The sequence below is a fragment of the Chiloscyllium plagiosum genome, unplaced genomic scaffold (genome assembly GCF_037043375.1).
Source record: "Chiloscyllium plagiosum isolate Xiang-an unplaced genomic scaffold, Cpla_swu_hap1 HiC_scaffold_35, whole genome shotgun sequence".
Lineage (NCBI taxonomy): Eukaryota > Metazoa > Chordata > Chondrichthyes > Orectolobiformes > Hemiscylliidae > Chiloscyllium > Chiloscyllium plagiosum.
In genome coordinates this window covers 5,593,630-5,610,978 of record NW_028270173.1, presented here as the reverse complement: position 1 = coordinate 5,610,978, position 17,349 = coordinate 5,593,630, and the positions used below count along the sequence as shown (strand labels likewise).

Genomic DNA, 17,349 nt, shown 5'->3' with positions numbered 1-17,349 from the left:
GTGCCGTCTCTTCGAAAGAACATTTTGTGCTTTCCCTCTTCTTATCTCAGGTCGACTACTGAATTCCCTTGTGGAAAACCTCGACTGAGGCTGCCACCCCCTCAGTTTCAGGCACTGACATTCAATGTTTCCCACCCGTCCATTTTCCTTTCATAAAGAGGGGAGTAGGAGTGAGGCAGCTTCATCTGTTGTTTTGCCTTAGTTTTCAAACGGTCTTTTATTTTTTTGCAAAGGAACACCAGAATCAAAGCATCCTGTGCTTCTTAGACGTCACCCAATCGTAAAGTCAAACAGCATGGAAACAGACCCTGAGGTCCAACCAGTCCACACCGAACATAATCCCAAACTAAACTAGTCCCAGCTGCCTGCACTTGGCCAACATCCCTCCAAATTCATGTATTTATCCAAATATCTTTTAAACGTTGTAACTGTATCCACATCTGCCAGTTTCTCGAGTAATTCATTCCCACACGAATCATTGTCTGGGTAAAAATATAGTTGGCCTCGTGTTCTTTCTTTTAATCTTTCTCCTCTCACCTTAAAATGTGCCCACTAATTTTGAACTCCCCCACCTAGAGAAAACATTCTTACTATTCACCTTATTTATCTCCGTCATGATTTTATAAACCTCTAGAAGATCACCCCTCAACCTCCTAAGCTCCAGTGTAAAAAAAAAGTCTTTCCAGTCTATTTTTACAATACTCAAAATCTCCATTCCCGGCAACATCCTGGTGAATATTCTTTGAACCATCTTCAGTTTAATACAGTCCTTACTATTACATGACGGCCAGAACTGTAGACATTCCGCTAGAAGAGGCCTTACCAATGTCCTGTACAACCTCAACATTACATCCCATCTCCTATACTCAAAAGTCTGAGCAATGAAAGCAACCCTTCGATTGATAGACACCACCTCTCGTCATGCTCAGGAATTCCAATTACACTCTGATTATAATCGTTTCTTCATTGCAGACGAAAAACAACAAAAGGTGAACACAACTGTGAGTTTGAAATAGGACATGCTCTGTAGTTTTGATGCTACCAAATAAAGCTGGAAATGAAGCATGAAGAGGAAATTGTTGTTTTCTCTCCTTCATATAAAGTTCCAATTTTCTTGCTGATTCATTCTGAAAGCTGTAAGAACAAAAAACAGCTTTGGCTACACCATATTGCAAAGGTTTATGTTCTGTACTGCCAAGCAACTATTTATTCAGAAACGCTGTACCTGTAATTCTCTATGGCATCATTGACCCATTACAACACAGAACAACACAATTCCTCCCATTGAGTCAGGACTGGCTCTTACATAGACTTCTCCAAATGGTCCAACCCTTTGTTCCCTTCCATCATCCCACCCCTCAGCCCCATAAATAGTGCAAAATGCCTTACTTTGAATGTCTATCTAATTCTCCTTTGCAAGTTATCATTGAGTTTGCTTCCACCATCATTTCACACGCCACAGGATAACTAAAAGCAGAAAGGGATTTTATGTTACTGGCGGTGTAATCCCTTCCTTTGCCAGTCACTTTACAACATTACAATCCAAAGCTGTGCAGGTCAGGTGAATTGGCCATGCTAAATTGCCATAGTGTTAGGTGCATTAGTCAGAGGGAAACGAGTCTGAGTGGGTTACTCTTCAGAGGGTCGGTGTGGACTGGTTGGGCCAAAGGGCCTGTTTCCACACTGTAGGGAATCTAATCTTAAAAAGAAAATTGAGGAGAAAGTGGGAGAATAGGGTTGAGAAACCTATCCGGCATGATTAAATGGTGGAGCTGACTAGATGGGCTGAATGGCCTAATTTCTGCTCCTATGTCTTTGGAAATGTTTCAGATAGGAACACAATACATTCTGGATCCTTTTCTTTTTACTCGATAACCATAACTTCAAAACATTAGATTTTTAAAAATAATAACCTTGATTCATTGTCTCTATATCCACCTTGTTTTCTGTGGTTGATCAGCACATGGTATGTCATCTGGATTTGAATTGAATGTTTATTTGATTATATGTTTGCATAGACAGGAGTCAGGCATCATATTTCTGTCTTCTAATATGACTTGTCCCAACAATTGATCATTGACATTCATTGGCATTACCATCACTGAATCTCCCCTGTCAACATCCTGTGGGTTATCATTGATCAGAGTGGGAACAGAGTAGATAAAGGGAAGGTATTCCTGCTGAGAAAGAACAAGAGGATATAGATTTAGAGTGATGTGCAAATGCAACAAGGATGATCTGAAAAATAAACCTTTACAAATTAAATAGGGTTTGGAATTCACTGTCTGGAAACATGGTGGAGGCAGGTTCAATTGAGGGACAATCCAGAGACACATCTGATAATCATTTGGAGAAAAATGGTGTGGAGGAATAGGGGAAAAAGGCAAGAGGTTGGAACCAGGTAACAGAACCAGTGCAAGGCTGAATTGTATCCTTCCTTATTCAGTGAATGGTGTGGTAACTAAACAACTCATTGGAGGGGGAGATCCACAAATATCCCATCCTCAGTAGCATAAGAGCCCAACACACATGTGCAAAAGATAAGGCTGGACATTCACAGCTAGCTTCAACTAGGAGTGCCAAGTGGAAAATCCTTCTTAGCCTCCTTCCAGTGCTCCCCAGCATTATAAATACTAGTTTTCGACCAATTCAATTCACTCCAATTTACCCATAACTGGGAAAAATCCATTGTTTTCTTGTCATGGCATTTTCTCGTCTGGAGTTTGATGCCAGTGCCAAATATAGATTAATTGAAATGAAATTTATCTTAATTGTCTTCAGTAAAGTATTGAATTGTTTTGATTTCATTTGCATCTTCAACAATTCCTTCAAGATAGGAAGCACTGGATACTGCAAAGTATACTGATTAGGGAGAACACACGGGCATTTTACACTTATGTGAGGAATAAGAGAATGGTCAAAGAAAGTGTAGGGCCGATCAGGGATAGCATAGGGAACTTGTGTGTGGAGTCTGAGGAGGTAGGGGAAGCCCTAAATGAGTTTTTTGCTTCTGTCTTTACGAAAGAAACGAACTTTGTAGTGAATGAAACCTTTGAAGAGCAGGTGTGCATGTTTGAATGGATAGAGATAGAGGAAGCTGATGTGCTGAAAATTTTGTCAAACATTAAGATTGACAAGTTGCCAGGCCCGGACCAGATTTGTCTTCGACTGCTTTGGGAAACAAGAAATGCAATTGCTTCACCACTTGCGAAGATCTTTGCATCCTCGCTCTCCACTGGAGTCGTACCTGAGGACTGGAGAGAGGCAAATGTAATTCCTCTCTTCAAGAAAGGAAATAGGGAAATTCCCGGCAATTACAGACCAGTAAGTCTCACGTCTGTCATCTGCAAGGTGTTAGAAAGGATTTTGAGGGATAGGATTTATGACCATCTGGAAGAACATGGCTTGATTAAATGCAGTCAACACGGCTTTGTGAGGGGCAGGTCATGCCTCACAAACCTTATCGAGTTCTTTGAGGATGTGACTAGAAACATTGTTGAGGGTCGAGCTGTGGATGTGGTGTATATGGCCTTCAGCAAGGCATTTGATAAAGTTCCCCATGGTAGGCTCATTCAGAAGGTCAGGAGGAATGGGATACAGGGGAACTTAGCTGTCTGGATACAGAATTGGCTGGTTGACAGAAGACAGCAAGTGATAGTAGAAGAAAAATATTCTGCCTGGAAGTCAGTGTTGAGTGGTGCTCCACAGGGCTCTGTCCTTGGGCCTCTACTGTTTGTAATTTTTATTAATGATTTGGATGAGGAGATTGAAGGATGGGTCAGCAAGTTTGCAGACAACACAAAAGTTGGAGGTGTCGTTGACTGTATAGAGGGCTGTTGTAGGCTGCAGCTGGACATTGACAGGATGCAGAGATGGACTGAGAGGTGGCAGATGGAGTTCAACCTGGATAAATGTGAGGTGATGCACTTTGGAAGGTCAAATTTGAAAGATGAGTACAGGATTAAGGATAGGATTCTTGGCAGTGTGGAGGAACATAGGGATCTTGGTGTGCAGGTACATAGATCCCTTAAAATTGTCACCCAAGTGGACAGGGTTGTTAAGAAAGTATATGGTGTTTTGGCTTTCATTAACGGGAGGATTGAGTTTAAGAGTCGTGAGAGCTTGTTGCAGCTCTATAAAACTTTGGTTAGACCGCACTTGGAATACTGTGTCCAGTTCTGGTCACCCTATTATAGGAAAGATGTGGATGCTTTGGAGCGGGTTCAGAGGAGGTTTACCAAGATGCTGCCTGGACTGGAGGGCTTATCTTATGAAGAGAGGTTGACTGAGCTCGGACTTTTTTCATTGGAGAAAAGGAGGAGGAGAGGGGAGCTAATTGAGGTATACAAGATAATGAGAGGCATAGATAGAGTCGATAGCCAGAGATTATTTCCCAGGGCAGAAATGGCTAACACGAGGGCTCATAGTTTTAAACTGGTTGGAGAAAAGTAGAGACGGGATGTCAGAGGCGGGTTCTTTACACAGAAAGTTGTGAGAGCATGGAATGCTTTGCCAGCAGCAGTTGTGGAAGCAATGTCATTGGGGACATTTAAGAGACTGCTGGACATGCGTATGTTCACAGACATTTGAGGGTGTATACATGAGGATCAATGGTCGGCACAACAACATGGGCTGAAGGGCCTGTTCTGTGATGTACTGTTCTATGTTCTAATTCCACTAGCCCAAGCTCTTCTAGTTCAATTACAATACTGGCATCTACCCGAAATGTGGAAAATTGCTCAGTTATGATCTGTATGCAAAAAGCAAGGCAAATCCAACCCAGCCAATTACCATCCCATCATCTACTCTCAATCATCAGTAAAGTGATGGAAGGGGTCATTAACAGTACTATCAAGCAGCACCAATTCAGCAATAACCTGCCCAGTGCCACACTGTTTGGATTCTCCAGGATCACTCAGCTACTGACCTCATTACAACCTTGGTTCAAACATGGACAAAAGAGCTGAATTCCAGAGGTAAGGTGAGAATGACAGCCCTTGACATCAAGACTGCATTCGACCGAGAGTTGCATCAAGGAGCCTAGCAAAACTGGAATTAATGAGTATCGGGTGCAAACTCTCTGCTGGTTAGAGCCATACATAGCATAAAGAAAGTTGGTCATGATTGATGGGGGTCAGTCATCTCAGCTCCAGGACATCTCTGCAGGAGTCCCTCAGGGTAGTGTCCTAGGCCCAACCATCTTCAGCTGCTTCATCAATGTCCATCGCTCCATCATAAGGTCAGGAGTGGGGATGTTCACCGATGATCGCACAATATTCAGCACCATTCGCGTCTCCTCAGATACTAAAGCAACCCATGTTCAAATGCAACAGATTCAATGACCAATTTTGGGCTGATAATTGGCAGTAATATTCATGGCACAGCTCTGAAGAAGGGTTATGCCTGAAACAATGACTCTCTTGCTCCACAGATGCTGCCTGACATGCTGTGCCTTTTCCAGCGCTATGCTTACACCTACACTTCTTCAACGCCTACACTCATGCCACACAAATGCCAGGCAATGACTACGTCTAACAAGAGCGAACCTAACCTGAGGTATATAGATAGGGTGGATAGCAAGAAGCTTTTTCCCAGACTGTGGGACTCAATTACTAGGGGTCACAAGTTCAGTGTGAAAGAGCCAGAGGGTGTTGGGTGCCTGGAATGCTTTGCCAGCGGATGTTGTGGATGTGGGCATGATACCATCATTTAAGACGTATTTAGATTGATACATGAATGGCAGGGAGCAAAGGGATACAGTTGAGATCGAGGATCTGGATTGGTGCAGGCTTGGAGCCCTGAAGGGCCTCTTCCTGTGCTGTAACTTTTTGTTTTTATTCTTTAACCACTGCTGCTTAACATTCAATAGCATTACCATCGCTGAATTCCCCACTGTCGACATTCTGGGGGTTACCTTTGACCAGAATCTGAATTGGGCTCACCATATTAACATAGCAGCAACAAGAGCAGGTCAGAGGCTGAGAATCCTGCAGCAATTAACTCACCTCCTGACTCCCTAGAGCCTGATCACCATCTACAAAGCACAAGCCCTGATTATAGTGCTGTACATTTTTTGAAATGGGACTTTAAACATTGTTCCTGTATCACCACTTGGGTAAATGTGAAATGTATTGTATTATTTAAAGATGATCAGGGAGTTTTCTTCCGTCCCAACCATTTATCACCCCAACCAAGACTGACAACATGGCCATGTGCATTACATTGCTAGTTGTGTGATATTGCTGTATAATAAAAATGGCTGCATCGTTTCCCTACATGGCAACAGTGACCACACCTCAAAAGCACAATTCAAGACTCTTATTTATATATGACCAATTTCAAAACAATTTTACACCCATGAGTGGTGAAATCCATTGTTTTCTTGTCATTGCATTTCCTCGTCTGGAGTTTGATGCCAGTGTCAAGTAGATAGATTAATTGAAATGAAATTTATCTTAATAGAGTACTGTGTTGAGTGGGATATTGAATTGTTTTGATTTCATTTGCATGTTCAACAATTCCTTCATATAACAGAGGGGGAGGTGTGGCATTGCTTGTCAAAGATAGTATTACAGCGGTGGAAAGGACGATGGATGAAGACTCGCCATCTGAGGTAGTTTGGGCTGAGGTTAGGAATAGGAAAGGTGAGGTCACCCTGTTAGGAGTTTTCTACAGGCCTCCTAATAATCCTGGAGATGTAGAAGAAAGGATTGCGAGGATGATTCAGGAGAAGAGTGAAAGTAATAGGGTGGTTGTTATGGGGGCTTTAACTTTCCAGATATTGACTGGGAAAGCTATAGCTCGAGTTCGTTAGATGGGTCGGTGTTTGTCCAATGTGTGCAGGAGGGTTTCCTGACACAATATGTAGACAGGCCAACAAGAGGTGAGGCCATATTGGATTTGGTTCTGGGTAACGAACCAGGCCAGGTGTTAGAATTGGAGGTAGGTGAGCACTTTGGGGACAGTGACCACATTTCGGTGACTTTTACTCTAGTGATGGAGAGGGATAAGTGTGCACTGCAGTGCAAGAGTTATAGCTGGGGGCAAGGAAATTATGATGCAGTGAGGCACGACTTAGGATGTGTGGCTTGGAAAAGTAGGCTTCAAGGCAAGGGCGCAATTGATATGTGGAGCTTGTTCAAGGAGCAACTATTGAGTGTCCTTGATAAGTATGTACCTGTCAGGCAGGGAGGAAAGTGTCGTGTGAGGGAGTCGTGGTTTAATAAGGAATTGGAATCCCTTGTTAAAGGGAAGAGGGCGGCCTATGTAAAGATGAGGTGTGAAGGTTTAATTGGGGCGATTGAGACTTATAAGGTAGCCAGGAAGGATCTGAAGAGAGAGCTAAGAGCAGCAAGGAGGGGACATGAAAAGTCCTTAGTTGGTAGGATTAGGGAAAACCCTAAGGCTTTCTATAGGTATGTCAGGAATAAAAGAATGACTAGGGTAGGAATAGGTCCAGTCAAGGATAGTAGTGGGAAGTTGCGTGTGGAGGCTGAAGAGACTGGGGAGACACTGAATGAATACTTTTCATCAGTATTCACTCAGGAACAGGACATTGTTGCCGATGTGAATACTGAGTCACAATTAATTAGAATGGATGGCTTTGAGGTATGTAGGGAAGAGGTGTTGGAAATTCTGGAAAGGGTGAAAATAGATAAGTCCCCTGGGCCTGATGGCATTTATCCTAGGATTCTCTGGGAAGCAAGGGAGGAGATTGCAGAGCCATTGGCCTTGATTTTTATGTCCACGTTGTCTACAGGAATAGTGCCAGAAGACTGGAGGATAGCAAATGTGGTTCCCTTGTTCAAGAAGGGGAGTAGGGATAACCCTAGTAACTATAGGCCGGTGAGTCTCACTTCTGTTGTGGGCAAAGTCTTAAAGAGAATTGTAAAGGATAGGATTTATGAACATCTGGATAGGAATAATGTGATCAAGGATAGGCAGCATGGTTTTGTGAAGGGCAGGTCGTGCCTCACAAACCTTATTGAATTCTTTGAGAAGGTGACTAAGGAGGTGGATGAGGGGAAAGCGGTAGATGTGGTGTATATGGATTTTAGTAAGGCGTTTGATAAGGTTCCCCATGGTAGACTACTGCAAAAAATACGGAGGTATGGCATTGAGGGTGAGTTGGAGGTTTGGATTAGGAATTGGCTGGCTGGAAGAAGACAGAGGGTAGTAGTTGATGGTAAAGGTTCATCTTGGAGTGCAGTTACTAGCGGTGTTCCGCAAGGATCTGTTTTGGGACCATTGCTGTTTGTCATTTTTATAAATGACCTGGAGGAGGGGCTAGAAGGTTGGGTGAGCAAGTTTGCGGATGATACGAAAGTCAGTGGAGTTGTTGACAGTGAGGAAGGATGTGGCAGGTTACCGCAGGATATAGATAAGCTGCAGAGCTGGGCAGAAAGGTGGCAAATCGAGTTCAATGTAGGTAAGTGTGAGGTGATTCACTTTGGTAAGAGTAACAAGAAGATGGGGTACTGGGCTAATGGTCGGATACTTGGTAGTGTGGATGAGCAGAGGGATCTTGGTGTCCATGTACACAGGTCTCTGAAAGTTGCCACCCAGGTAAATAGTGCGGTGAAGAAGGCATATGGCGTACTGGCTTTTATTGGTAGAGGAATTGAGTTCCGGAGTCCTGAGGTCATGTTGCAGTTGTATAAGACTCTGGTGCGGCCGCACCTGGAGTATTGTGTGCAGTTTTGGTCGCCATACTATAGGAAGGATGTGGAGGCACTGGAACGGGTGCAGAGGAGGTTTACCAGGATGTTGCCTGGTATGGTAGAAAGATCGTATGAGGAAAGGCTGAGGCACTTGGGGCTGTTTTCATTGGAGAAAAGAAGGTTTAGGAGTGACTTGATAGAGGTGTACAAGATGATTAGGGGTTTAGATCGGGTCGACCGTGAAAACCTTTTTCCACGTATGGAGTCAGCTATTACAAGGGGGCATAGCTTTAAATTAAGGGGTGGTAGGTATAGGACAGATGTTAGGGGTAGGTTCTTTACTCAGCGAGTCGTGAGTTCATGAAATGCCCTGCCAGTAGCAGTGGTGGACTCTCCCTCTTTATGGGAATTTAAGCGGGAATTGGATAGGCATATGGAGGATAGTGGGCTAGTGTAGGTTATGTGGGCTTGGATCGGCGCAACATCAAAGGCCAAAGGTCCTGTACTGCACTGTATTCTTCTATGTTTCTATTTGCTTGCCAAAAATTTGTTTCTTTTCCAGGTAGGGTATTTAAAATAATCTAGGATCGTATAGTACAGACAAATTTGATTTTAGTTTAATTGTAGATACTAATTAACAAATGACCAAAAACATATTGCCTGTAGACACAAGGGAGTGAGATACATAAAGAGACGGTCAGGGACAGTGTTGCGGTTGAATTTGAAATCGGCGGACTTCGGAAGCGGAGACACGTGACCTATTCGCGGTTGGAGGGGGGGGGGGCAGTCTCGCGGCCTTCCTTCGTTCTTCACCCAGGTCCGCTGATGCGGTATAAGAGAAAGGGCCGAAAGCTGTTTGTCGGTAATTGTCTTTACGCGATTGGTGTGTCATGTCGGGCAGAGGGAAAGGTGGTAAGGGTTTGGGCAAGGGCGGAGCGAAGCGGCATCGCAAGGTTCTGCGGGACAACATCCAAGGAATCACTAAACCTGCTATTCGGCGCCTGGCTCGCCGGGGTGGTGTCAAACGCATCTCGGGCCTCATATACGAGGAGGTGCGTGGGGTGTTGAAGGTGTTCCTGGAGAATGTCATTAGGGATTCGGTCACGTACACGGAACATGCCAAGCGCAAGACTGTTACCGCGATGGACGTCGTGTATGCGCTGAAGCGCCAAGGTCGGACGCTGTACGGCTTCGGTGGTTGAAGATAGTCTGAGTGGAAACGTGACTTGTAAACCAAAGGTTCTTTTAAGAACCACCAAAAGGTCCTTAACGGCGTGGAACCGCCCAAAGCGAGTCACTCGGTGTTTGTGGGTGGGTTTTCAACGATACAATTTAAGAATTGCGGATGCACGAGATCAGAAGCCTCAGGTTTGGAGCATCCATTGGAGTTAGATTAGATTAGTGTGGAAACAGGCCCTTCGGCCCAACAAGTCCACACCGACCCGCCGAAGCGAAACCCACCCATACCCCTATATTTACCCCTTATCTAACACTATGGGCAATTTAGCATGGCCAATTCACCTGACCTGCACATCTTTGGACTGTGGGAGGAAACCGGAGCACCCGGAGGAAACCCACACAGACACGGGGAGAACGTGCAAACTCCACACAGTCAGTCGCCTGAGGCGGGAATTGAACCCGGGTCTCTGGCGCTGTGAGGCAGCAGTGCTAACCACTGGGCCACCGTGCCGCCCACATTTTTTAAATTACACCTTCCTACACACTTTCAAATAACCAATCTGGCTTCTTTTCCTTTCAATCGGGATATCTCTATTTCCATTCATTTGTCTCTGCTCTGTCGACATCTCCAACTATGATTAGGTTACATTACATTTTAGATTAGATTAAATGGACCAGTGCCCTCAGAAAATTAGCTCTTTGTCCCCACAGATGCAGCCAGACATTGGCTTACAGTATTTATTTTTGCTTTATTATCTAAGCAAAGTTCCCTGCCCTAAATTTCGATCCACAATTTCGTTGGTCATTCTATACGGAATTTATTTGACGTGGATTTCCCGAAATAATGCACCCCGTGGTGCAGCAATCAAGATCATGGCATCAGTTTATTTGGGGATTAATTGTTGCCTTTCACTTTCTTCATATAAACATGTCGTCCATCCTTTTGGTCACTTTTCCCTACTTCATCCTCCTTCCTATTTGCCCTGAATAATGGCGAGCAACTTCAGGCAATCTCAGAATTATTTTCCCCAGAGGGAGTCACTGAACGTACGCAAGGCTGAGTTAGCTGTTTGATGGAGAAAAGCGAGTATACTGCTCTAATTTCAATTTTACCACATTACTTGAGATGTAATTGAGAAGGTGCAAAGCGAATTTATTACAACATTTCTGTCCTGAGCCTGCCCTGGCATTTAATTAGATCATCAACTTCAATGTCTCTTTCCCACACATTCTCCAAATCCTCAACGCCGTCAGTGTCCAGAAATCTAATCTTTATTGTCTTCATCTAACTCGAGGATTCAGCTTCCACAGTCCTCTGGGGTAGAGAATTCCAAAGAATCACAACCCTCTGAGTTAACAAATTCTCAATCTTCTAAACCCTGGAAAATAAAGCTTCAATCTCTCCTAAAGAAAACACCCTCTATTGCAGGGATCAGTCTGGTGAGCATCAATTACACTCTGGATTAGTGGTGCTGGAAGAGCACAGCAGTTCAGGCAGCATCCGAGGAGCAGGAAAATCGACGTTTCGTGCAAAAGCCCTTCATCAATTACACTCTGTCTATGGCAAGTATATCTCTCCTCAGATATGGGAACCCAAACTGTACTGTAGGCAATATTCCAAGTGAAGTCTCACCAAGGCTCTGTACAATTGCAGCAAGACATCTTTAATTCTAATCTCAAATCCCTTTTAAAATGAACGCAACATGCCATCTCTTTTCTTAACTGTTTGCCACATCTGCATACTTACTCATGGCATATTCCTAACCTTTCACCATTTAAAAAATATTCGGCCTTTCAGATTTTTCTACCAAAGTAAATAATGTCACATTTATTTCTATTACATTTGCAATGTTCTAGCCCATTACCTTAGGCTGTCTAAATACTTTTAAGACATCCTGGTAACATGCTTTCCCAGCTAATTCAATGTCATCTGCAAAATTGGGAATATTAATATTAGTCTAAATATAGATTGTGAACAGTTGTAGCCAAGCAATGACTCATGTGGTAACCCAGTTTTATCCTGAGGACTCCGATTTTATGCTGCAGAGACCATCATTATTTTACTTTCAGTTTTATTCTCTCTTTTTGGTTTGAAGCTGTGAGTTGAAACTATGAACTGAACTTTGAACAACATCTTGTTTTTAAAAAAATGTTTTCTTTTGACAAATGACCTGGAAGGATAATACACTGTACGGGCAACTGTAGATGAATTGACACTGAACTGTTGCTATGCTCAGGGCTGGCAGCTGGTTGGATGTTGAATCTCAGTCAAGGGGGGACCAGTACTAACCAGCCAACTGCAGAGAATGTTGGTTGAAGCAAAGAACCATTCTGACTGGGCTTTTGCTAAGAACCAGTGAAATGTTTGTAGTCTGTGCTCTTTTATTTCTCTTTCCCTCTCTCTCTCTCCAGTTATCGAATTGTTGAATGTTCTGTGCAAATAATCCCACCTTGTAGGAAATAATTAAATATTTCTGGACATTTGCTGAAACCATTGGATTTGGAATGAAACAAGGTATACAATTCTACTTGCCTGTGAACAATCCAATATCCAAGGATTTCATGAAAGCCTGGTATCCATTTTTTGGAAGTGTTTATTGAACTAGCAAATTACAATTCTTTTATTTTCTGTCTGTTTATCCATTAACTATCTCTGGCTATCTGTCTCTACATGAATGGAGATTATGAGCAAAGAAAATTGGGCTTTAAAATGTAGATATTAAATAAATTACCCTGTTGTCTATCTGTAATCTGCTAAAAGTACACAATTAATTATAAATTGTTATTTTTATCTTTAAATTATGGGCTTGGTGTCCAAGATTTGATATTTATAAGGTTCGGTTAGGAACAAGGTCAAATTTAGGGATCACTGAATGTTTCATTTCACTGTGTTGTGAATCCAGTGATGGTGAAGCTGATTTGCTTTGGTATGCTATCCCTGAGCCAGAAGCCTTTCCATTCCAGAGATTTATCAAGCTTCAATCCAGTTAGCTTTTCAAATACAGTCTTAATAATACAGGTTTCACTAGTTCCTTGGTGATCTGAGTACATCCAGGAGACATTTTGAAATTTCTTCAATGAATACAGGCACAAAATATCACAATTTCCTTGTTCTTCATGGTAAATTATCTTATCTTCACCTGTAATGGTCATACATTTGTCTCAGTTAACTTTTTCTTTTTCATATACCGAAAGAAACTTTTTAAAGACCACTGTTAAGTTTCTCACTAGCGTGTTTCTGTTCTTTATCATTTTCTTGGTCTTCCTTTACCTGGTTCAAAATTGCTCCCCGTCCTGAGGCTTACTTATTTTTCCTAGCATCTTTATAAACCACTTCCTTTAATCTCAGACATAGAGTCGCAGAGTCATAGAGATGTACAGCGTGGAAACAGACCCTTTGGTCCAATTTGTCCATGCTGAACCAGATATCCCAATCCAATCTAGTCCCATTTGCCAGCTCCCGGCCCATATCCCTCTAAACCCTTTGTATTCATCTACCGATCTAGGTGCCTTTTAAATGTTGCAATTGTATCAGCCTCATTAGCTATGGTTGATTTAGATATTTGTGTGTTTGAAGAATGCATATCTGTTATAAACGATGTATCTTTTCAAATGCTAGCTACTGCCTGTCTACGGGCATAGCTTTTGGTGATTTGCCCAATCCACCATAGCCAATTTGCCACTCATACCCTCTTAGTTTCCTTTACTAAAATTTCAAACTCTACTTTCAGGATGAACTACACCACAGTCAGATCTCAAAGGGTCCATTGTAGCAATGGTACTAATTAGACTTTCTCATTGCATAGTACTAAATCTAAAGTAGCCCAATCTCTAATTGATTGTGTTATATTGAAGTTCAACTGAGGAGTTGTGGATGCTGTTAGTTGCACATTTGTCAGTGAACATTCCCACTTTTGAACTTATGATGGAGGGAAGAGCATTGATGAAGCAGCTGGAAATGGCTTGGCCTGGAATATTTCACTGAAGAACTGGGCCCTTGTAATGCAGTGGCAGTGTCCGTACCTCTTGACCAGGAGACTCAGATTCAAGTCCCAACTCCTCTAGATGTATGTCATAACATTCCTGAACTGATCACGTAGAAAATGTTTACCTTGAAGAACTCCGTACAGACATGTCCTGGAATTCAGACGCCAGACTACCAACAACCGTACCATTTTCCCTTTGTGCCAGATATGGTTCTAATGAGTGGAATATTTGCTTTTTGATTCCCATTGATCCCAGTTTTGCCAGGCTCCTTAATGTCATACTTAATCAAATGTGACCATGATATCAAGTGCATTCACTCTCACCTCACCCTTAGTTTCATTTTAGATTCATTGAGAGTGGTGTCTGGAGATTTATGGCGTTTACATGCACTTAAATAAAGTCCTTGAAATCAGTGAGGTGAATAGTTCCATGCAGTAGAAAAATAGCATAGATAAGAAAATAGATGTTCAATGACAGTGCAAATGGGGACTGATTTGCTTCAAAAAGCAACAGGCAGGTTCATTCAGGGAGAAAGTGTTGATAACAACTATGTGCAATTAATTTAACTTTCTCAACAGCCAAGGTGGAAGAAGTCCTAAGTAGACAATAAGTTGGAAATAAAAATGTATGAGATGCAAAGGCTTTTAAGGTGTCAGAGGAAGATATTCAAGAAGGCTGTGAAATGTGTGTTGAAGGAGCAAGTGCTAAGGAGTTAGCAACTCAGCTATCAATCATGGGAAGAGGCGTTTTCTAAACAAATAATGAGTAAACATTAAAGTTGGCTGCAAATGTAATAGTCACACTAACTGCAAGGCGCTTTAAACTGTCCTTCACAGAGCTCTGAATATCTGTAAGGCTGTTGTTGAGGGAACAAGGGTTGAATATTTATTTCTGATATTTATAATGAGACCATTTCAACCATTTCCAGCATAGTGTAATGTAGGTTCTTTTGCATAAGAAACATTTAAAGTTCTTCTGTTAAAAATACATTGACAGCCTCTTGTGAATATTCTCTACCTGGCTTCCAGTCTGCGTTCAGCCTCTTGCTAGCTTTCTGTGAAATTCCACATTGACAGGAGGGATCACAGAAACACTCACACAAACACACACACACATACACACACTCTTTTGACTGTGAGAGCACAGCCTTTCAAACAAATGTCAGACCATAAACAAACAAGACTAAAGGGTTTTTTTGACAGGAAAGAGCAGGACCAAGGAAGGAGCATGTAGAAGGAGCTGGGTAGAATTGACTGGGAAAGGAGTCTAGTAGGAAAGACAATGGAACAGCAATGGCAGGGAGTTTCTGGGAATAATTCGGGACACATAGCAGAGGAAAAACAAGTATGGTACAGGGAGGATGAGACAACCATGGCTGACTAGAGAAGTCAAGGATAGTATAAAAGCAAAAGAGAAAGTATTTAACATGGGGAGGTACAGTGGGAAACCAGAGGAGTGGGAAGCTTACAAAGATCAAAAGAGGACAACAAAAAAAAGGACAGAGAAGATTAAACATGAGGTAAACTAGCCAGTAATATAAAGGAAGACTGTAAGAGTTTGTTTAGATCTATCAAGGGCAAAAGAGAGGCAAAAGTGGACTTTGGATCACTGGAAAACACACTGGAGAGATAGTAGTGGGGAACATGGAAATGTCTGAGGAACTGAATAATTATCTCGTATCAGTCTTCATGGTGGAAGACACCAGTAATATCTCAAACATTCAAGAGAGTGAGAAGGCGGAGCTGAGTATAGTGGTATTAGAAACCCTGAGTGGTGTGAAAGTGGATAAATAACCTGGATCAGATGGACTACACCCCAAGATTGTAAGAGAGATAGCTGAAGCGATAGTGGAGGCGTGAGTGGTGATCTTTCAGAAATCGCTAGAATCAGGGAGGGGGTCCCAGAGGACTGGAAATTGCTAATGTGACACCCCGTTTAAAAAGGGATTAAGGTAAAAAATTACAGACCACAAGCAGGTTAGACCAAGGAGAGCCAATCAATGTTATCTACCTGGACTTCAAGATGGCCTTTCACAAGGTGCCACACAGGAGGCTACTGAATAAGGTAAAGGCCCATGGTTTCAGAGGCAAGGTGGTAGCATGGAGAGAAGCTTGGCTGTCTGGCAGAAAGCAGAGAGTGGGGATAAAAGGGTCCTTCTCAGGATGACAGCCAGTGACAAGCAGTGTTCCACAAGGTTCCGTTTGGAACCACAACTTTTCACTTTATACATTAACGAGCTAGATGAGGGCATTCTGAGAAAGTTTGCAGATGGTACAAAGGCAGGTAGAGGGACAGGAAGCATCGTGGAGGCAGGGAGGGTGCAGAAGGATTTGGACAGGTTAGGAGAGTGGGCAAAGAAATGGCAGACGGAGTACAACATGGGAAAGTGTGAGGTCATGCACTTTGGTAAGAACAACAGAGACATGGTCTATTTTCTAAATGGGGAGAACATTCAGAAGTCTGAAGTACAGAGACTTGAGAGTTCTACTGTAGGATTCTCTCAAAGTAAACTTGCAGTTTGAGTCAGTAGTTAGGAAGGCAAATGCAATGTTGCTATTTATTTTGAGAGGACTTGAATATAGAAACAGGGGTGTATTGAAGCTCTACAAGAACCTGGTCAGACCACATTATGCACAGTTTTGGGTCTCATATCTCAGGAAGAATGTACTGGCCCTAGAGCATGTTCAGAGGAGGTTCACAGAAGCTTAACATATGAGGAATGTCTGAGGAGTTTAGAAGGGGTGTTCGAATTGAAACATACAGAATACTGAATGGTTTGGACAGTGTGGATGTTGGGAAGAAGTTTCCATTAATAGGAGGGTCTAGGACCCAAGGACACAGCCTCACAGTAAAGGGAAGACCCTTTTAGAAAGGAGATAAGTAGAATCTTCTTCAATCAGAGAGTGGGGAATCTACAGAATTCATTGCCACAGAAGGCTGTGGAGGCCAGGTCATTGAGTATACTTAAGATGGAGGTAGATAGGTTCTTGGGTATCAAGGGTTACAGGGAGAAAGTGTGTGAATGGGATTGAGAAACTTTTCAGCTATTCCAGGTGGCACACTGGTTAGCACTGCTGCCTCACAGCACCAGTTCTCAGGTCCAATTCCATCCTTGGGCAGCTGTCTGTGTGAAGTTTGCACATTCTTCCCATGTCTGCGTGGGTTTCCTCTAGATGCTCTGGTTTCTTCCCACAGTACAAAGATGTGCAGGTCAGGTGAATTGGCCATGTTAAATTGCCCATAGTGTTAGGTGAGTTAGTCGGAGGGAAAGTGGGTCTGGGTTATTCTTCAGGAGGTTGATGTGGACTGGTTGGGCCAAAGGGTCTGCTTCCACACTGTAGGAAAACTAATCAATGATTGAATGGCCTAATTTCTGCTCCCATGTCTTATCGTTGCCACTTCAGTCCCCATCTCCTCTTCCTTCCCCCAGGAAATTTCTTCCAAGGTAACCTCTATCCACGGCAGACCTGCCCTTTCGTTACTTGGTTAAGATAAAGATCGAAACAAATGCGTTAAGAAATGC

At 42.8% G+C, this 17,349-nt stretch overlaps 1 protein-coding gene across 1 annotated transcript; it reads left to right on the top strand.

Moving 5' to 3' along the window:
• Positions 1–9,550: 9,550 nt before the first annotated feature.
• On the top strand, positions 9,551–10,055 carry LOC122548340 (histone H4-like). The gene has a single exon (XM_043686879.2). The coding sequence runs from the start codon at positions 9,551–9,553 to the stop codon at positions 9,860–9,862; it is 312 nt and encodes a 103-aa protein (XP_043542814.1). The 3' UTR covers positions 9,863–10,055.
• The last annotated feature ends 7,294 nt before the right edge of the window (positions 10,056–17,349 follow it).

Bases quoted from the DNA above. Each gene is read 5' to 3' on its own strand.
- LOC122548340 (XM_043686879.2), top strand. From the start codon at position 9,551: ATGTCGGGCAGAGGGAAAGGTGGTAAGGGTTTGGGCAAGGGCGGAGCG.